Raw genomic sequence first — 23,677 nt, 5'->3', positions numbered from 1 at the left:
GGATGTAGGCTCCCTATTTACCTCTCTTATTGTTTCTTTTGCTGAGAAAAAAACTTTTTAGTCCCATTTGTTGATTCTAGTTATTAACAAAGAGTTTATCTTTTTGTCTTGAGAGGCAAATTCAAATTTATATCACTTAATGTAATTTATAGCACTTAATGTAATTAGGGAAGAAAGTATAATACAGAAGGGAAAAGTGGTAATGCCAAAAATTGTACAGATAGAGCCCAAAGGGACAGATAGACCAAAGTACAATTTTTAGGCAGTATGGCAGGTGCTAGTGAAATGCAGACAGGTCTAATCCTAAGTGGAAATACCAGTACTCTGAGAAGATGAGGTAGGCAAAAAAGCAAAAAGGAATCCCAAGGAAAGGGCACAAAAAGTAACAGGACAAAATGGTGTCAACAGAGCCAACCAACCAACCAACCAAAGTTCAACCTAGAAATTGAGAGCAGAAAAGATAGGCTTATCCTAGCAAACTGGAGGTAGAGAAGAAAACTGCTATCAGGGAAAGTTGCAAGCATCCATTTTTTCCTTTATATTTATTTATCAGTTATTGCCTCTCAGTTCTTGATTGCATTCTGTCAAGATAAAGAATGAGATTCCTTTAAGTAAATACTCCTTTAAGGTGACTATGATGTTAAACTTTCTCAGCAGAGTGTTTCTCAGAGAAACACTGTAGGAGAAGGGGTACTCCTATCACTTCAGGTGTATGCTAGGGGTTGGCAGTGTAGGTATGAACTCATCTAATGGAGCTGATGCCAGCATCAAGTCAGAACAGTCTTTCTGTGACTGGGCAACCATGATCTGGTGATTCTTTCTATAGCATTCACGACGTGATGATAACCAGAGCTCCCATGCATATTCCAATTCCCCATTCCTTACCTGCCTGACTTAGAGGGTTGTCTATTGCCTGTTCAATAGCTCCACATTAGTTCCAGCCTGTCCAAACCACTTAACTATTCTGCTATTAATGGGCGGAACCATACCCTGTCCAAAGGGTTATTTATACCTTTCATGTTTGTCCTTCCTTGGGTACTTCCCCTCAGGCAGAGGTTACCATAGTTTCTCTGTCTTACTCTTTATCAGTTATACTTTTTTATATATAAATTTCCCTTTTAAAAAACCATATTGTGCCTGTTTCTCTCTCCTGATTGGATTTAGGTTACTATAATTTATCACAAGAAAATCAAGATGTATTTTACAACCACTAAAAATTTCCTATTCCTGAATTTGCTCAGTCTCTCTAAAGCCAATTGAGTTCAGGGAGAATGAGGAAAGTAAATCAAACACATTCTTCAGTACTCACTAATATACACATATACACACAACCACACCAAAAAAATAAATAAATAAATAAACTTTGTTAGATTATGTTGAACAAATAAATTATTAAGTCCTGCTCCAACTGTGGAGATAATACATGAAGGTGAGCTCCTCATTCAAAGGCACCATAGAGACTATGCAGTGAATAAGGGCACATAGTGGTCCTTACAGTTTCTGAATGTAAAAGGCATGAAAGCAGTTCTGGCTGGAACTACGAAAATCTACAAAAAGCTTTATTGAGACAGTGATATTTGTAAGCAATGAGGCAGGAAAGATGAAAGAATTCAAATTACCCACAGTGGATCCAGTAGCGGGTACAGAAATGGAAGAAGTAGGGTGTGGAGTAAGTAGAAAAGTAATTGGTATGCCATATTTCAGAAAGCATATGTTTTGGAATTGATGAAAGACAGTATACACCAAATGCTAACAGAGGTGGGTAGCATAAACTAAGTTCTATAAAAACAGGAATGAGAGTAACAAAATCTACCTGAGCAAATAGTCAAGATTTCAAAGAGGCAAGTCCCAAAGGAATATACATGGAGAGAAAGGAATAACAAAAGAGGAAATAGCCCCAAATGTGAAAGCAGATCAGCAAAACTATTCAAAAGGAACTGGAAAGACTTTAGGGTATAGATTTTGAATCTAGTTACTTAGTCTTTCTGAACCCCTATGGCTTATCCAGTAAAGTATCTTTTTATAAAATTGTCTTTCTCTCTCTTTTTTTTCTTCTGGTAGTGCTGGGGATTAGAACCCAGAGTCTGGTGCATATAAGGCAAGCACTCTACCAACTGAGCTATATCTCTAGCCCTCTTTATAAAATTTTGAGAATTAAATAAAAACCAAAAACCATCAAAAGCATAATGCCCTGTGTACAGCACTCAAAAGACATTCCAAACATTAGAACTTAACCTCATCATTTTGGAAGAAATATTGAACAAAATGATGAGAAATCAGAATTGAGTAACAGTGAAAGAAAAAAAAAAAGAGAAGAAAAAAAAAAAAGGGACGTTACAAGTAGATTAAGAAGTTAATTGGTTTCTGCCAGTATCTTCCTAAATCAATGAATAAGTTTATTATCTGAGTTCTCAGCTATTAAATGTAATTTATTAAATTAATAAAGAAAATCTTTTCTTCTAAAGCTAGTGAAAAAGGAGACTTTATCAAAGAAAAACTGACATGAGACATTTGTAGTTATACGGATGGAGATTCCCCACTGAAGGAAGAATGGGAGAGAGGAGAGAACAATCATTTCAGGTACTTGAAATCAAACAAATGTGAGAAATAGAGAACTGTGATCTTTTCACCTGAGCCTGCTCCAAAAGCATGTCTGGTAAAAATGGTAGTTTAATTAGATTGAGATTGCAGAAAAAAAATAAAATGCTTTCTTGTCCAGGGAGGAAGACTTGATGCAGTATTGGGGGAGGTAAAAATGAAAAAACAGGATCAAATGGGGGGAAATCTGAAACTTAGCTTGTCTAAAGTTGTGAGAATAGTTAAGAACAGACTAGTCAGAAATCAATAAAATGATCCTGAAAATGAGAAAGCCAAATAAAAACAAAAACTAAACCCTGAGCTAAGCTTTCTACCTATTTTCGCTTACCAAGAAACTACACATAAAGGGAAAACTTGAGAAAAGAAGCTAAAAGTAAAAGCCAAGGAAGGATTGAGAATTGGCTGGGACTTTGAACTTTTTTTTTTTTTCCCCAAATATTTACTTTTTAGTTGTAGTTGAACACAATATCTTATTTTTATGTGGTGCTGAGGAACGAACCCAGGGCCTCGCAAGTGACAGGCGAGTGCTCTACCACTGAGCCACAATCCCAGCCCCTGAACTATGTTTTATCACCCCACAATCTGACTAATCAACACACAGTAGAAGCCTTATAAACCCAAATGTCTGAACACAAAACCTGCCCAAATTTTTATCTGCCATGCAATCTCTGATCATGGGGTGATCTTTAGAAAGCCAAGGTAAAATACAAAAATAAGAAATAAAAATAACTGAGCAAACAAATCAATAAAACATGACTGGGAGAGAGATTCTGCAGTTGGAGTCCAGGTAAATTACTAAAACAAACCAACATGTCTCAGAAAAATGAAAAGAATTCAGGGTCACTACATACTTAAATTAAATGTCCAGCTTCAACAAAAAAATTACAAGACATGCAAAGAAATAGGAAAATATGATGCATATATCAAGGGGTGAAAGTAAGGGAGGTGGGAAGGACAAAAAAAAACCCTCAGTGGATTTAGAGGACAAAAAGTTCAATAAGCTATTATAAATATATTAAAAGAACCAAAGGAGACAATATTAGGAAAATATCTATTATGGTAGGGAATTTTGATGATGAAATTAAAACATATAAATCCTTATATGTGAGAAGTAAGAACCAACTAGAAATTTTAGAGTTGAAAATTACAATGAAGAAATTAAAAATTCCTTAACTAGGCTTAATAGCAATTTTGAGATAGCAGAACAATCAGTAAAAATGAAAACTAGTCAATAGAAACAAGAGGTGATAAAGAGACAGAAAAAAACAATTTTAAAGAAACAATTATAACTTTCCTATTTTATAGTAAACATTAAACTACAGGTCCATGAAATCTAACAAACCAACAAGTACAATAAACACATGAGAAAACACATCTAGACATACTGTAATTGAAGTTCTGACAGGTAAGGAGAAAAATCTTAAAAGGAGAAAAAAATGCATGGGGAAGTAACAATATGATTATTAGCTGAATTCGTATCAGAAAAAAAAGATGATAGAGGCAGAATGACACGCTCAGAATATCAAAAGAAAAAAAAAGTATCAACCCTAAATATATTCCTATAAAACTATCCTTCAAAATGGAAGGCAGGCAAGAATTCTGGGAAAATGGTAGAATAAGAAATTCCAGAAATCTCTTCCCTACTTAGATAACAAATTGCACTGGCAGAATCTATTTCAGAACTTTGGAGTTGATAGAGGGATTATACCTTCTAGGCAGGGAAGACTTGAACAGTAAATAAAGGTTAATTTTGGCCACTTTCGGTTCTTAGCAGAGTAGCAGCTACCACCTATTCCTGAAGCAGCCTGAAGTTTGCAGAATTCAAAAACAATCCTGTCTTCTGAACACTGGGGATCACTAGTTTCGGCTTCAAATCATGGAGGTGCAGACAAAGAGGCATACCAGCCAATGTTGCATCTTTTCCCACTGTTGCAAATCTCCCCAGGGCTAAGGTGACTTCCAGGGAATTTAAGTGGCTGGTGCTTTTTTCTCCTTCATTTTCTATTTTGTTTCATTTTTGGAAGTCTGACATTGACGATTATAACATTCAAAGCAGCCAAATATACATTAGAAATTGAAAAGTTATTGTGCATGCCCAGAGGAATGTCTGGATGTCAGAAATGGTTAATGAGTACATGAAAAAAGGTGCTCAACATCATTGTGGAAATAAAACCAAAGTTAAAAGTGTTGACAAGGATGCAGAGAAATTGAAACCCTTGCACACTTTTTGGTGGGAATGTAAAATGGTATAGCTATTGTGGAAAACAGTATGGCGTTTCTCAATAATTTTAAAACAATTAAATATAATCCAACAATTCCATGTCAAGGTATGCACTCAAAAGAACTGAAAGCATGGTCTCAAAGAGATATTTGTAAACCCATGGTCAATGCAGCTAAAACATGGAAGCAATCCAAGTATCCATCTACAAGTGAATCAACATTAAAGATGTGGTATATACGAATAATGGAATATTATCACAATTTTAGAAAAGAAAATCTGACATGTTACAATATGGATGAACCTTGAAGACATTATACTAAGGGAAATAAGCCAGCTAAATAAGACAAAATATTGTATAATTCCACTTTAGGAAATACTTGGAATAGCCAAAGTCAGAGAGGCAGAAAGTAGAATGGTGATTGCTGGGAGCTGGCAGTGGGAGGGAATAATTGTTAAATGGTTATAGAGTTTCAGTTTTTCAAGATAAAGAGTATTCTGTAGATGGATGATTGTGATCAGTGCCCAATATGAATGTACATACTGCCACTAAAATGTATACACTTAAAAGCAGTCAAAACAAAAAATGTGTGTCTCACAAATTTTTTAAAAAGTGAAAAAAATGAAGACAAAATTGACAGATTCTATTATCAGCAGATTTGTCCTACAAGAAATACAAAGGGAAGTCCTTTAGGCTGATACTAAAGTAAACCCACACCAGACCCAAAAGAAAAAATGAGGGCAATGGAAATGGTAAACATGAAGAACATGTAAGACTCTACATTTTTTCTCTTCTTAATTTACTGGTAAAAAGTATATAAATATTTTATTATAATCTGTACTGTTAGAGAAATAGCATTCATATAATACCACAGAAGAAGGAAAAAATAAAGTTGTGTTATAGCAGAGCTGCTATTATTTTATCACAATTATGTTTGTATTAATCTGAAGCAGACTGTTCTAAGTTCTCTACATCAACCAGTATAAATAACAAAGCTTAAAAAAAGAGTAATTAAAATGACAGTTAAAAATACATTTTAACACAAAAGAAAACCATAAATGGCTCATGCAAAGCAAATCATTTAACAAAAACTACATTAAATGTGAATGAACTAAAACATGCTCCGATCAAAAGGCAGTGATGGTCTAGATGAATTTTAAAAAAGCATGATCTAACTATACATAGTCTACAAAACCTTTAAATTCAGAGACACAAATAGTTTGAATTTAAAGAATGAGATGAGAGAAGCTGTGAAATAAATCAGAGTAGCAAGTTGGTAGCAGTCAAAACAGATTTAAAACAAGGAATATTTCTAGAAAAAAACTATTTCACTGTAAGAAAGGATTCATTACAATAGATGGGTCAATATACCAGGAAAACGTAAAAATTTCAAGTGTATAAGGATCTAATATAGATACTTAAAATTCATAAAACAGAAACAAAAACTGACAATATTTTTGTGGTTGAATATTTCAATAACTACCTCTCAGTAATTGACAGAACTTTAAAAAAGATAGATTTCATGCTAATCGAGGGTTCAGCAATTTTCTTGAACACACAAAGCAGTAAACATATAAGTTTAGGGGCCATATCTCTGACAACTCAAATCTGTCATTGCAATAGGAAAAAAAGCATAAACAATGTATAATGTGATGACCAGGGCTATGTTCCAGTCAGACTTTTATTTATAAAAGTGGGTGGCCTCCCTGTATTTGCCATAATTTGCTAAACCATAAGACAAGCCTCAATATGTTCTTTAACAATAGAAATAGAAATCAACAAGAAAAAATATTCTGGGAACTCTCCAAATATTTGGAAATTAACATACTTCTGAAGAACACATAAGTCAAAGGAAGAAAATAAATTTGAAATATCTTGAATTATGTGACAATGAAAACACAACATATTAGATACAGAGGACAGCAAAAGCGGTAATTAAAGTATATATATATTTTAATGGTTATTTTAGGAAAGTAGAAATAGATTTTAAAAAACCAAACCAAATGCAAAGTATAAGTAAATCATAAACACCAAGAAATCAATACAACAGAAAACAAAAATGAATAAACCAAAAGTTACATGAAGCCAGCCAGGGAAGATAGAAATTACCAATACCAGAAAGAAAAGAGACATCACTACAGACTGTGCAAAAATTAAAATGAGACTTATGAATAATTTCTGCCAATAAATTAGACCACTCAGATGAAACAAAAGCTTCAAAGCAGATACACATTGTCAAATTATTCATGAAGACAAAAATCAGACCAGAACTGTGTCATTTCAAAATAGAATTAGTAACTAAAGTCTTCACAGGTCCAATGATGAATTCAATGTTAAAGAACAAATACCAATCCTATAAAAACTCAGAAAATAGGAGAAAACATTACCCTAACTTATTTTAGGAGTCTTTTATAATTCTGATACTAAAGCCAAAGACATTACAAGAAAAGAAAACTGCAGGCCAATATCCCTCATCAATATATAAGCATTATATGTACTTAACAAAATATAGGCAATATAAATCCAGATCATACATCTTGAATAAATGGAGTTTAGTTCAGAAGTACAAAACTGTTTTGACATCTGAAAATAATCAAGGCAGTGACTGCCTACTGGGGGTAAATTTTCAATCCTAGGGAACATCAGGCAACCTCTGGAGACATTCTGGCTGTTACAACTAGAGGAGAGGATGGGTGTGCAGCTGGCTGGCATTTATTGTATAGAGGCAATGCTCCTAAACATCCTACCTTTCCTAAATATCCTACTATACACAAGCATAAGAAATAATAAAATATTACCTGGCTCAAAATATTAATAATGTTGAGGTTGTTAAACCATAAATTAATATAAAATAGGACAAAACTATGTGATCACCTCAAAAGACATTTGATAAAATCTAACACCCATTCATTATAAAAACTCTCAAACCCAAAATGAAGAACACTTTGTTAAGTTATGACAATGGACATCTTTCAAAAACCCACAGCTATATAATATTTCATGATAAAAGCCTGAATGTTTTCTGCTTAAAATCAGAAGGAAAGACTATCAATTTTATTTCTAATCAACATGGTATTAAGAGGTCCTACTCAGTACAATTAAGCAAGGAAAAAAAATTACTGTAAAGGTATGCATGTTGGAAAAGCAGCAATAAACTCCTCCCACCTTTCTGCAGATAACATGATCTTATTATGTATTAAAATCTAGAAGATAAAATAAATTTAACACCTAAGTTTATCAAAGTCACAGGATACATTATAAATACATAAAAATCTATAGTACATCCCAATTTTAAAATGTACTATCAAACTATAATAATTAAGACAGTGTACAATGAGGTTAAGTACATTCATCTAGATCAATAAAAGTCTAGATATAAATTCATAATTATGTTTTCCCTCTGAGATTGGGACAAAACAAGGTTTGTCTTCTCTCATCACTTCCAATATAGTACTGAAGTCTTAGTAAATGCATTTAGATAAGAAAAGGAAATAAAAGGGATACAGACTGGAATCAAGTTGACACTTCTTCACAGATAATCCCAAAGAATCAAACTATTGTTAACCACTAAGTGATTACACTTAGGACACAAGGTTAGTTCACAAACATCAATTTTATACTCACATACCAGCAATGAACAACCAGAATAGAAAATTAAAAACAAATACCATTTTGAGCACAGTACATATAAGCACATGGTATTAAAAAATGAATACTTAGGAATGACTATCAGAATATATATAAAATATAAAGAAAACCAGCAAACTCTGATTAAAGAAATTAAAGATCTAAATAGATGGATATTCCATGTTTATAACAGAAAGATTTAATATTGTAAAATATGTTTTGGTTAAAAATACAAATACCAAAAATTTATAAAAGTTTACATGGAAAGGCAAAGGACCCAGAAAAGCCAACACAATATTGAATAACAAGAACATCACACCTCACATGCACAAGGCCCTGGGTTTGATCCCCAGCATCACAAAACAGAAAGAAAAAAAGAAACAATATCACAGTACTGATAATACTTGACTTTGTGACTTATAAAACTATAGTAATCAAAACAGCATTATATTGCAGGAAAAACAAACAGATCAATGGAACAGTATGTAGCCTAGAAATAGACCTACAAAAAAAAAAAAAAAAAAAAAAAAACAATCGGTCTTTAACCAAAACCAATGGCAATTCTATAAAGGATGATTTTTTTTTAAAAAAATGGTGCTGAAATAACTGGACATCCATACATAAAAGAAATAAATCTAGACACATATTTTTACCTTTCACAAAACCCACCTCAAAATGGATTACATATATAAATATAATAAATTATATTATATATATAAATTATAAAATTTATAGAAAACAGAAAAAAAATCTGGATAAACTTGGGCTTGGCAATGAGGTTTATTTTTCTCAAAATACATAACATTAAATGTATAACCTATAATTAAATTTTAAAGTTTGAGGAGAATTTAAATTGGAAAAAAGGGCAAAACTAGCTATAGCCTAGGTGTAGCATAAAAACTACATTCCATTGCCATTTACAAATAATTTGTCTTTTATGTAATGGACAAATCCAGAGGAAAATTTAAGTGAATCCAGATGACTGGCTTACACAGAATTTTTTTGAAAGCATTTTTTAATTGGGTTTAGGGTATTGTTGAGCAATAACTTGACATAATAATTATCACAAGTTTTGAGATCCTTTGGTTTCAGAACAAGTTAACATTTCTTAATTGCTTTAAAAGAAATAAATATTTAGGACATTTTAAAGATAAAATTAAATTATTTTACCTAGGTAATACTCAAACACCTAAGATCCACACCAAAAAAAAAGCCACATGCATATGACCATTAAATAACTTCTTAAATGGGGTAAACAGAGAACATTTTCATATCACAAAAAGTTCTAGTGGAAAGTATTGTTCTAGATCTATCAACACAGGCCATCTCGTGTTTTGGCTCACAATACTAAAGATCTGGTGAATTCTTCTTGTGCTTAGAACACATGAAGCTGCAACACAGAATGTTATTGTCACTCCAACAATGAGGAAAAAATCATGGCTAATGTACAAAATATTTAAGTTTCCTTAAACTTATAAAACTAAAGTATCAAGGCAAATAAATAAGCAAATGTTAGGATGTCCCAACTGTGGATTCAGATACAGGTGTTTCCATTCATAAGCTCCTTCCTGTGGAACCACAATGAGTTGTCATGAGAGATTTAGAGAAGGGTAGAAAACTCAAGTCCCCTTAGTGACACTATCAGTTACTGGGGAAATTAGAAAACATTTCAATTTAGAATAGGGTTGTAATTCAGTGATAGAGCTTATACTCATATTTAGGACATATAATCCCCAACCCCTTTTCTATCCCTAAACCCCTGGAAAGAGATAGAAAAAAGACTGAAAAAGAAATACTAATGAAAAAGAAACCATGAAAACACTGCATAGCAAAATTTATAAAATTTCCACACAGAAACTTGTACACAAATATCTGCATTTGTCCAAAATGTGTTCATAAAAGTTCATAGCAGCATTGTTTGTTATAACCAGTAGGAAAAAATAATCCGAATTTTTCTCAAATGAAAAATACACAGTGCAATAATTCACACAATGAAATATTGTAACCCATAAAGAGAAATGAAGTATTGATGTATGATACAAAATAAATCAAACTTGAAAATCCCATTAGGTGAAAGAAGCCAGATATAAAATGCTACATATTATGATTCCATGTGCATAGAATTCCAGGACAGGCAAATTCATACAGGCAAAACGTAAATTATTTGTTCTTAGTGGGTGAGGGGATGCAGCGATGAGAAGTGAACAATAGTAAACTGGTGTTCCTTTTGCTGTGATAAAAATGTTCTATAATATTGGTAACAGTGATGCAAATATATGCAAGGTAAATACACTAAAAGCCACTGAACTGTACGTTTAGTTTAAAAAGTAAACTTTATGATACACAAATTATTTTGCTATTTAAAAAACCTGTGAGGTACAGAGGGAAATTCACAGCTCTAGGTGTTATTAGAAGAGATCTCAATTACTAATCTAATGAGCTAGAAAAATTAAAACAAAAACTAAAATAAATTAAATAAGAGCTAATAGAATAAAATACCCCATTTATGGATGGATTAGAATACCAACAAAACAATTCTCCCCAAACTGATCTACAGAATCAATGCCCTCCAAAATCATATCCAGAAAGCTTTTATTAGAAGTTAATAATGTGATTCTAAAATTTACATGAAGCAATTAGGATCAAAATCATTATGAAAAAGAACAAAGTTGCATTATTTATGCAATCCGATTCCAGAAGCTTCTATAAACCAATCAATACAACATGGTATACTGTAGTAAGGATACATACATACAGATCAACAGAACAGAAAATAGATCCAGAGGTATAGCCAATTGATAGTCTCATGAAGCTATCAAGGTGGGTAATTCAGTGAAGAAAGGTTAGCATTTTTCATCACATGATGTTTTAGTGACCGGATTTCCAAATCCAATGAACCTCAAACTCTTAATCTACATATACAAGAAAATGATGTCAAATTCATTCCACTGTCTGTTTCCTATCCCTCCTCCCTTCCCTTCATTCCCCTTTCTCTAAGCTACTGAACTTCTATTCTCCCCTAACCCCTCTTATTGTGGATTAGCTTTCACATATCAGCAAAAATATTCAAACTATGGTTTTGGGGGACTGCCTTATTTCACTTAGCAGATAGTCTCCAAATCCATCCATTTACTGGCAAATATCATAAAGTCATTCTTTGTAATGGCTCTGTAATACTCCATTGTGTATATATACCACATTTTCTTTATCCATTTATCTGTTGAAGGGCACCTAGGTTGGTTCCATAGCTTAGCTATTGTGAACTGTGCTGCTATAAACAATGATGTGGTTGCATCACTATAGTATGATGATTTTAAGTCCTTTGGGTATATATGCCAATGAGTGGGATAACTAGGTCAAATGATTCCATTCCAGGTTTTCCTAAGGAATCTCCCTACTGCTTTCCAGAGTGGTTCCACCAATTTGGAGTCCCAAGGCAATGTATGGGTGTAACTTTTTCCCCATCCTTGTCAATGTTTATTGTTACTTGTATTCTTGATAACTGCCATTCTGACTGGAGTTGTGTAATATAGGTATAGTTTTAATTTGCATTTCTCTAATTGCTAGAGATGTTGAACATTTTTTCATATATTTTTAACCATTTGTATTTCTTCTTTTGAGAAGTGTCTGTTTTATTCCTTTCCTTTGCCCATTTACTGATTGGTTTTACTTATTTTTTAATTTTGAATTCTTTGTTTATTGGGTATTAATGTACTATCTGAGGAGTAAGTAGCAAAGATTTTCTCCCATTCTGTTGGCTCTCTCTTCACACTTGATTGTTTTCTTTGCTGTGAAGCAGCTTTTTAGTTTGATGCCCTCCCATTTATTGATTTTTTAAAATTTTACGTCTTGCATTTTAGGAATCTTGTTAAGAAAGTCAGTTCTTGAGCCAATATGTTGAAGTGTTGAGCCTACCTTTTCTTCTAGTATGTGCAGGATTTCTGGTCTAATTCCTATGTCTTTGATCAACTTTGAGTTTTGTGCAGAGTGAGAGATGGGAGTTAAGTTTCTTTCATGTTAAAGAGGGTATCTCTTCTCCGATGTGTGTTTTTTGATACCTTTGTCTAGTATGAGGTAACTGTATTTATGTGGGTTTGCCTGTGTGTCTTCTACTTTATTCCATTGGTCTTCTTGCCTGTTTTGGTGTCAATAACATGCTGTTTCTGTTACTACAACTCTTGTAGTATAACTTAAAATATGGTATTGTGATGCCTCCTGCTTTGCATTTCTCGCTATAAAACTACTTTGGCTATTCTGGACTTTTTATTTTTCCAAATGAATTTCATGATTACTTTTTCTATTTCTATGAAGAACATAATTGGAATTTTGATAGGAATTGCATTAAATCTGTATAGCACTTTGGGTAGTATGGCCATTCTGACAATATTAATTCTACCTATCCAAGAACATGGGAGATCTTTCCATCTTCTAAAGTTCTTCCTCAATTTTTTTCTTTAGTGTTTTCTAGTTTCCCTTGTAGAGATCCTTCACCTCTTATTGATTCCCAATTTTTTTTTTTTAGTCTATTGTGAATGAAATGGTTTTTCTAATTTCTCTTTCAGCTGATTAGTCACTGGAGTACAGGAACACAGTTGATTTCTCAATGTTAATTTTGTATCTTGCTACTTTGCTGAATTCATTTATGAGTTCTAGAAATTTTCTGGTAGAGATTTCTGCATTTTCTAAGTATAGAATATCATGTTATCAGCAAACATAGTTTGAGCTTTTCTTTTCTTATTCATATCCTTTCAATTTCTTTTACCTACTTGCTCTGGCTAGTTTCAAGAATATGTTTTTATTTCAAGGAAAAAGATTTTATTTTGAGACAGGATATTATTAAGTTGCTCAGAGCCTTGTTAAATTGCTAAGGCTGGTTTTGGATTTGTATCCTGCTACCTCAGTCACAGCTCAGTGACAGTGCTCAGCATATTATATGAATTTCATCTCAATTTTGAAAATTTAAAAAAATATGGAAAATAGTTTAGGACATAATTTTTAATGGTTCAGAGACATACATTAAAAGAAAATAAGCATACATGCCATTTTTGTATTTCTAAAGAGCATAACTTTTTAAAAAATGTGCCCAAATGTAAATGATAGTTACCTTGGGTTTTTCTTTTTTTTCTATTGTTTAAAATTTTGCACAAACAGGACATTTTTTTCCCCCTAATTCATTACAGAATATATCAGCCTAGCTACCCAGACTTTCAAATTAAAATACTGTTTGCTTCAGATTATCTGTTTAAAAAAAAAAAAAAAAAGTTTTAACTACAATAAGTTAAAGCTCCTTTAATTCTGCTTTCTCGATCACCCAAGCAGATTCAGGAAAAAAACACTATAATCAGAGTAGGGTATATGAAGAACATATACCATATTTTGTACTTTCATTATAAACAGGTATAAACAAAGATAGGATAGTTTGTATTCTTTAAAATTTACATAAAAGATTTATCATGCCTATTCTACTGCAACTTACGGGCATGATAAATCTTTTATGTAAATACCAGGTAGAAAATGTATTATTATTTTTGGTACCAGGGATTGAACTCAGGGACACTTGACCACTGAGCCACATCCCTAGCCCTATTTTGTAGTTTACTTACAGACATGGTGTCTCACTGACTTTTGCTTAGTGCCTCGCAGTTGCTGAGTCTTGCTTTGAACTTGAGGTTCTCCTAACTCTGCTTCCCAAGACCCATGTGCCATTGCGTCCAGCTTATATGTATTATTTTTATAATTAAAAATTATGCTTATTAAATGGTATTAAACAGATTTCAAATTTAAATTTAAAATTTTTTTCTCAGCTGCTCATAATAAATGAGAAGAGTTTTTAAAAACATTTTTTGATGAATACAGCAGCACTGGCAACATCCTACTGCTTGCTATCATTTTTATCTCCATGGGTGCTTTTCTTTTTTCTCTTTTAAAACATAAGATCAAGACACCGTCTCTATTAATCATACTGCAACATTCTCTTCTGGAATTTCAGGCCAGAGCACAAATATCTACTAGCCAACTGATTTTAAGTAACATTAAATAATTTTTACAGAGGGAAAAAACAAAACACGCTGCCATCCCTTCATTTCGTTAAAACATCCTTAATTAAAAAAGTACTGACACAAAGCTTTTGGGCAATGTCTATCACTGAAAAAGTAGAACGCATAAGTTAAAGCTAAAATAATACATAAATTCAAGCTCCCGAGTTGAACCCAATAAGAAGCAGCATCATACTATATGCAGAAAAAATTAACCAAATTTAAATAATTTGTCAATAGCAAAATAAACACTGCGAGTTTCTAAAACAGAATTTAAAAATTTTAAGCCAAACTATTTTCTTTCTTTTTTCTATTTCTGACCTCTCTCTCCCTCCAAACAAACACAAACATCACATGTTGTTTTGTGATAGCCCCTGTTTTGGAGGTATGACTTATAAAGAAAAAATAACTGTTATTATCACCTCTAAATTAATATCAGGATTATTGTGATATATTCAAAAATGTATATACACACACACACACACACACACACACACACACACACAATCACACACATTTATCTAATAATGTAGAAAAAATAGTGCCTGACATATTTTAAGTTGTTACCTATTATTAAATTTACTAAGAATAATAATAAAGATTTTGTATGGAACTACAAGTAGTAAAACACAAAAGTGTACAATCTCAGGCATTTCAGCAAAAAGGTCATGGGCATTAATGGTAGCAAATCATTAAGTGTTTGTTACTTACCCATAAGTAGTATGTGAACTGAAGTGCAAAAATAGCAATGCCTTCATTATCAAAGGATCCAGCTACAGACCGAGATATGTAACCTGGTACAATAGCAATAAAACAAGCAGCTAAAAGTCCTGCTCCTTGGTTCCAAAGTTCTCTGGTAAGCAGGAAAGTAGATATAGATGTAAGGCCGCTAAAAGTTGGTGCAAGGAATACACATACATCTCTTATGTGAACTGTTATGTTCAATGTATTTAAAATCCAATGGATAAGGCCAGCTGTTATCATCAACCCTGGATAAACCTAGGAAGAAAAAAGAATGGAAAATGTAATTACATATAAAATGAGGTGTATAAAAATGTTAACATTCATTCTCTTCTTTATAATATTACAAATTGTTTACAGTAAATTTGAGAATAAGTGTCAAAAAAGATTGCCATTTTTACATAGTACAAAATAAAATCTTTTCTGATTAGATAAAAAAGAATATGGAATAGGACTGGGGTTGTGGCTCAGCACAAGAGCATGTGCGAGGCCCAGGGTTCAATCCTCAGCACCATATATAAATAAATAAATTAAATAAAGGTATTGTGTCAATTACAACTAAAAAAAATATTTTTTTTAAAAAAGAATATGAAACAATGATTAAAATTAAAAAATTTTAACAAAGCTAAACTACAGGTAAACTTTTTTTTTAAATGATTCCACTTATTTTTTCTCTCACTCCTAAAATAGTGTTTCAATTTAACCTATCCTAAAGATTGGGATTTTTAACACACTTCAACTTTGTTCATACTGTATGCATATAAGAAAAGGAGAAAAGGGAGACAAAACAAAGTTGTATGTAAAATATGTTTAGATATGTTTAGTTAGCATTTATAAATAACTCTGCCTTCCTTTTAAGTTTAAGATTTGGAAAGCAAACAATTCTAGCTAAGAAAAGAAGGACCAGTTGGTGAATTCAAAGATAACATTATGAGACTTCTGAAAGGTTGAAGATTTTATGTCAAAGTATTTAGGAATGGAAGGGAAATAATATATAAGAAATGGCCAGTTAACAGTTAAAATCATGTTTATCCAAAAGAAGATTCAAACAATGGTAAATTTTATTTTTAGCTTTTCCTTGGTGATTAAAATGTGCATTTACATCTGCATCCCTAGCTAACTCCCAAGACTCCTTTTCTTTCCATATCAAAACTACAAAGATAAAATTATAAATTCCATATTTTGACTATACTATTTGAAATTGCAAATTCCCCTGCCCTATAGTCTTCAACTCACTCCCTTGCTTTTTCTCTGTAACACTTGTCATCATTTGACATACTATTTATCAACTATTAAGTGCCCACTCTCACAATAATATAAGTTCCAGAATGGCAAGAATTTTCCCTACAGTTGTAAGAATAATAACTGGGACAAAGTGGATCCTCAATACCTAACTAATGCATGGAAGAAGAAAGGGACTCAAGGAAGGAAGAAAAAATATAGTAATTTATCATCATTCTTACAAAACAGAAATTTTCTTTCATTTCACATTCAACACTAGGTCCCACTATATGATTTTGTCAGCAATCATGTAAGAAAATGAAAATGAATTTGAAAACACTTCTTAAGATAATTCAATATGTCCATATAACATGGCCAACTGAGCAACAACTAACAGACTAAAATACATAAAAGTACTACATGGAAGGACCCAAAAAAAAATAAAATAAAATCCCAGAAACAAAAAAAACAAAAAAAAGCCACATTCAATTAAAAAACAAGGCAATTTTCCAGAGATCAAAAATATAGATGAAATTCAAAGTAGGTACTAATGTTATGGTAGTCCATAAAAGGAAGGAAAAGAAGCGGTGGGGGGGACCAACAACCCAGACTTGATAGAGACCTCAGGAACTAGGGTCAGAGGATTTTCACCCAACAGAAGGATCAGAGAGACCTTATTCTCAGCACAAAGTCAGGTCCTGTTCATGAAACTAAACTAGACAAATTCTACTCATCCAACAAGTGAAGCAGTAAGGAACTTTGCCTTTCTTCCACAGCTTTGAGCAGAAACTAAGTCCTAAAGGAGAAATAAAAAACTCACTGAAACGTGTGAATGCAGGTTCCAAATTTATTATAACATTAGGTTTAAGAAATCTTAAGTTGAGAAATAACCTCTAAAAATGTTCTAAAACCAGTGATGAAACCCCTTATGATCTGAAGACAAAGATTATTACAGGGTTGGCCCTAAATCCCAGGACTCTTAAGGACAAGTACAACAGGCCTCCAGTGAAGATGAATTCAAGATAAAAAGTTATAAAATTGAAGGAAACAAATTATAGCCATCAATTAGGCTATAAGATTGGCACCATAAGAACTACAGGTAATAGACACTGACCATCGCCACTACCATTTAACACCTCTCTAATTCACAATGGAGACTATCACAATTACTTTAGTGTGTCTTCATCTCTATTTACATCAGGATAAGATGCTCCAAATTAGAACACCTTACTATAATGGAAAATATGTTGTTTCTAAATAGAGAGGACATATGCAAAGTGTGAATATATCCTAGGCCACAAAACAATTTCTCAATTTAAAGGGTTCAAATTGTACACAATTTGTTGTATAACAGCAAAACATTTGAAATATCAAGAAAGATAACTGTGAAATCTTCTTATGTTTAGAAGTTAAATACAATTTGAAGTAACCCATGAGTTAAAAAAAAATAACAGAATGATAATGAAAATAATAAACAACAAAACTTATGGAAGAACAGCATAGTATAGTAATTAGTGTGAAAGTATAGCTTTTCACACAAAGAAAATTTGAAAATTACTTAGGAGATCATCTCAAAAAACCAGGAAAAGAACATTAAAATAAACTTAAGGAAATGGAAGAAAAATTGAAGTTAACAGAAAATAAACATATAACAGATAATCAACAGTGCCAAAGTTTCTCTGGATTAAGAAGAAAACTTAATGAAACTGACAAACCTTTGGTGAAACTGATCAAGGGAAAAAAAAAAAATCAAAGATTTCCTCAATAGCTGCCTTGTCTTTCACCTTCTCTTTAAAATTCTTATACCCCAAATTCTTAAATTATATTAACCAAGTTGCTACGGAATAGAATTAAACAATCTGAACTTGAGATACACTGTGACAGTAGATCCCTATCTAGCCTCTACCATTTGGAAATAGTGGCCACTGTGAACTAACCCCAAAACAAAAACAGGTTGGTAGAAAATTTATCAAGAAAAGAATCTATGAAAATACTGGGTAATTAGCCACAGAAAATGTTGTAAATTATACAAAGTTTTCAAGAAACTCTTTCCCTTTAGCAATTAACAATTTACATAAGTAACCATAAAATTTTACAATTAATAAAAACAACTACTAATATACTTACAGTACCACCTACTATTCTTCCTAGTGGATACCATGCTCTTTCATCAAACCAATTTAAAAATTCATAGAACCCATGAGATGCAAGATGATGTGTTGATCTATAGTTAAACCTGAGAGAAAAGAGAAAAAAAATGTTATAAAACCAATTAACAGAAATAAATAGCTCTTTGTTAAATTTTGTGGCTATACATATATATTTTTATAGTATTTTTCTCCAACTCAAATAGATAAATTACCTGAGAAGTAAAGAAATACACTTATATCTCTAATATTACTAAAAGCACCCCCCCACACACACCGCCCCAAGAAACTATGCCTACAGAACTAGTAAGGCTCAAGTTAATATGTGGTCACTCCTTGACCCAGGACAGAGGGTTACAATTTGAGTGAAAAAAGTGGTAAGTCAATAGGATTCATTATAGGAACAAGTCAGTCCACGATTCTCAAAAAATTAAAACCTTTGACAAAAGATAGCATCAAAATAAAATAAACAGGGCTTAGAGAGCTGCCTAGCATGTATGAGACACTGGGTTTAATTCTCAGCACCACATATAAATAAAATAAAGTTAAATTAAAAACATAATATTTTAAAAATGAAATAAGCAGCATAACATAATTGCCAAATATCTTTACCACTAAAAACTACAAAAAGAAAAACATTACTAGTACTAAACAAATAAGAATAAATAACACTGTAAAACATGAATATGTATGGCCTTAAAAAGAAATTACTTGTAGTCAAATAAGGTAAGAGGTAGGACAATGCTAGACACACAAGATACACAGAAAATCCTCATGCCCCCAATCAGTTTGGCACATTTTTCCCAACAGCAAAACATAACTCCACAACAATCACTACATGCCAATTTTGTCGCACTTTTAGACAGACTTATGAAATACTAATAAGAGCACACCCTAAAAATCAAACATTTGAGAAAATAAGCACCATGAGAGGTAACGAACAAAATTAGCAAAGAGAATATCATCTTGGGAATTAGAAAGAAGAAAACCTTGACAGTAGACTGAGATACAAGTATAACCTAGATGTCAGAAGTCCAGGTACTGCCTAATTTTGAACCTTAGCTTATCTTGCTGTGACTCTACTGAACCAGTTACTTATGCTCTCTGTGCCTTACCTTCTTCATCTGTAAAACAGAGATAACAATATCACCCACATCATAAGGTAGCTAAGATGAGTGAACAACAAATAACATAGTGAACAATTTGAAGTATTTGGAAGGTACTGTTATTAGAATTAATGAAACAGATTTATGATAAGAGATCCACTTAAAATTGTGAATGGCAAAGTTGTTGAGATAAACAAAATCAAAGCTAGGTTAAACAGTCTATTGGACAAAAGTAAAGAATGAATTATAGGGCTGGGGTTGTGGCTCAGCAGTAGAGCACTCACCTAGCATGTGTGAGACCCTGGTTTTGATCAATCAAATAAAAATATTGTGTCCAACTAAAAAATAAATATTTTTAAAAAGAATGGATCATAACAGAGATCACACAACCCAATAATTTCAAATGCTAAGGATGAAGTACTTTAAAATCATTTCTTCATAGAAAAGGTGATTTTCTATAAAGGAATAACAACATCAGATTAATACTATATTTTTCTCAGCAGAACTACTAGATGCTATAAGACAGTGCCGTAATATATTCAAAATTTCGGAGAGAATTTTTAAAATCAGAATTTTAAATAAAACAATATTATTTTTTGTCAGTATCATGAATGACTAAAACAATACTAGGATTGTTACCCTCCCACCTAAAAAAGTATTTACCTAAGCTAAACTTAGAATGGGAAATCCAAACTACTTTGTTTCTGAATAAAGAATTTATTTTGCTTATAAAGACAGGGCCATGGAAAGTCTATACAGCAAAAGAAGATGGAAAATGATTTATCCACCACCACAGACGTGACATTTTTCTGAAGGAAAAAAAGATCCACAAAAAAAGCAGACCTAACCTTTGTAATATGTGTAAGAGTACAGTCTAAATTTATAAGGAATCCTTAAGCCACAAAACTATCATCAAAAACAGACTCCAACACCTAAATAACAGTACAAACAAACCCCCTAAACATCTCTGAAGAGCCCGGATGAGCTCCTAAAACAATAACTACAGAAGGAAGAGAATCACCACAGGATAATAAGTACATACAGAGTAAGTAATACCTCCAAAACTTGTGAAAATATTTTAATTATAGGATAATGGCAAGAATTGAGGTTTTAAATTTTCAACCTAATTATTCATTTTAATAAACTTACCCCAACATGTGATTAACAACTATGTGATCCCAACTTCATCAAAATTTTCTAGGAGTATTTTTCATTTTCGACTTTACATAATTCTTCCTCTTTACCAAATTACTCTCTTCCTTTGACTTTTATGACTATAGTAGTCTCCTGATTTTTTTGCCCACCACCTCTCCAGTGCCCTTTTCTGCTTTCTGTACATTCTAAAATCTCTGCCCAAGAGACAGTCACACCCAGGCCTTCAGCTCCTGACTTAACATTTCCCCACCTAGACCTTTCTTCTCATGTCCAAACTAGCATTATCTAACTGCATATGTGCTTTTTTTCCCCCTTGAATGTCACAAAGGCATCTCAAACTCAACATCCAACTAATGTCACCATCAGACGCTTCTCATACACCTTCAATACAAATACACACACTATGTCTACATTATGTTCTCTATTGCCTAACTTAAAAAATAAATTTAGGAGTCATCCTTCAGAATTCCTTCTCTTTTACATCCTATACACAAATCCTAACAAGGTTGTCACTTTACTTTCTAGATACTTTGTAAATCTGTCCACTATTTTTCTACTCTGTTACTAGGACTCCAATCCAAGCTACTGTCTTTTTTCCTTTTTTTTTTTTTTTAAAGAAAGAGAGGAGAGAGGAGAGAATTTTTTAATATTTATTTTTTAGTTATCGGCGGATACAACATCTTTGTTTTGTATGTGGTGCTGAGGATCGAACCCGGGCCGCATGCATGCCAGGCAATCGCGCTACCACTTGAGCCACATCCCCAGCCCCAAGCTATTGTCTTTTAATGAAACTACTGAAATAGTTTCTACCTGGTCACCTTTCATCTATTCTGTCAATTTTCTAATTCCCCAATCTGTGTACCATGCCACAGAAGGAAGTTCCTTTCAAAATGCAAAAGTGAGCATAATCTGACTCTCAATTTGAACTACATATACAAAGTCTACCTAGCTCTCAGCATTAAAGAGAAAAAAACCTCCACTTCTTAACACAATGGTTGAAACTATACATTCTCTAGCTCATACATAGATAAGATACAGTCTTATCTCATACCATTCTACTACCCTACTTTCCATACACCCATCTTTCAGTCCTCCAGAATCACCTCATCCCCTCCTTTCACAGAATCTTTAGACTGAATCCTCTGTGCCTGCATCACTATTGCCACCCTTTCAGTCTGGTTAACTCATCCTTTACACTCCAGCACATTTCTAAAAGAACCTGTACCTATCAGAAAAGGTTCAGTGTATTTTTCTTTTCTTCCTACTGCTTGCCACGAATACCAACTTCACATTTGTTTTCAATACCTCTATGGAGGAGGTACCATGGAGTCTCCCAACACCAGCATAGTACATAGTTCAACCCTCTTAATAATTGCTGAATGAATAACTGATTCCATAATGCTTTTAAATGAAGATGAGATCCAATCACTTCTTCAGATGCTAACATTAAATAGCTCCCAAAGTTAAAGAACCAATTTAACTATACATTTCCTGAGATCCAAGTCTAGAATTAAAAAGTTAACTAACCCATTATGATTCTATTGAAAACCTAGCTAGGACACCAAAAAGCAAATTAGAAATGAAAGTAGTTTGTGTTTAGTCCTAGTTTATCCTTATGATCAAGTCATTCCTGGCACCCATTTTTTTTTTTTTCAGGCTCCCACAACTCCCTTACAGATCCCTACATAACCATGCTATTTAATTTTCAGATAACTTCTTCCTACTTGAATTGTCATTATTCCTTCTGTATTATTTTCTGGCCCAGTTTTCTACCCACTTCTATAAATGTTCTTTTCAGAAGCCTACGACTTTCCCATCTTATATCCTGAAAATGAAATGACAAGACTATAAAGGGCAATACACTCTTATTTCACTTAGCTTTTTCAGCTAGTAGTGATCCCCCCACCCTTTTTTAAGTTCTACATGGACACAATGTCTTTATTTTGATTATTTATTTTTATTTGTGCTGAGGATCTAACCCAGGGTCTCCACCTGGGAGGTGGGAGGCGAGCGCTCTACTACTGAGCCACAACCCCAGTCCCCTATTTTCTTTTTGAACCTACAACTCAGTACCCTAAACTCATGCCCCATCCTATACACAACACTCAACTAATCAGTTGCCCTGGTCAACAGTTAACTACCTGCCTGTGGTGATACATAAATAAATACTCATCCAAGATTCTTGTTTAGTAATCTCTCATCAACATTTAGGATTATCAAGTTTCTTAATTTTGCCAATAGTGACTATGTTGATATTTCATTGTAGTTTTGATTTGCATTTCCATAATGCATCCTGGGGTGGGGAGGAGTGTGATCAGCATTTTGCAGAATAGGGCTGTAGTTCAGTGGCAGAGCGCCTGCTAGCATGTGTGAGGCACTGGGTTTGATCCTCAGCACCACATAAAAAATAAATAAAGGCATTCTATCCACCTACAACTACAAAAAAAATTTTTTTTAAGTACTTTGCACTTTTTTTGGTTGATTTGAATATTTTTCATATATTGTGAGTACTATTCTTTTGTCAGGTTTATTTGTTTGTGGTACTGGGGATTGAACCCAGGGAACCTCTACCACTACAACCTAGTCCTCTCTATTTTGAGACAGGGTCTAAGTTGCAGTCTGGCCTCAAACTTGCAGTCATCCTGCCTCAGCCTCCATAATAGCTGGTATTACAGACATGCACCACCAAGGCTGTTTTGTCAAGTTTTAAGAGTTGTAAACTTCCCTCATTCTAGGACTTCTTTTTTTTTTTTTCCTCATTTTTAATGGTACTTAAGGAACAGAAATTCTTGACATAAGCCTAAATTTATCACTTTTTACGTCAGAGC

General features: G+C 33.0%; 1 protein-coding gene across 2 annotated transcripts in view; it reads right to left on the bottom strand.

Moving 5' to 3' along the window:
* Nucleotides 1–23,677, bottom strand: part of Stt3b (STT3 oligosaccharyltransferase complex catalytic subunit B) — a 92,697-nt gene that overhangs the window by 37,726 nt on the left and 31,294 nt on the right. For both annotated transcript variants that reach the window (XM_076843134.1, XM_076843126.1), the window contains exons 2-3: nucleotides 18,569–18,677; nucleotides 15,191–15,478 (exon numbers count right to left, since the gene is read on the bottom strand). In XM_076843134.1, coding sequence (XP_076699249.1) covers nucleotides 15,191–15,478; nucleotides 18,569–18,677 — 397 coding nt within the window. The remainder of the gene's footprint in view (nucleotides 1–15,190; nucleotides 15,479–18,568; nucleotides 18,678–23,677) is intronic.

Source organism: Callospermophilus lateralis, chromosome 1, assembly GCF_048772815.1.
Source record: "Callospermophilus lateralis isolate mCalLat2 chromosome 1, mCalLat2.hap1, whole genome shotgun sequence".
NCBI lineage: Eukaryota > Metazoa > Chordata > Mammalia > Rodentia > Sciuridae > Callospermophilus > Callospermophilus lateralis.
The sequence above is the reverse complement of the archived record's forward strand: the minus strand, read 5'-3'. Positions and strand labels throughout refer to the sequence as shown.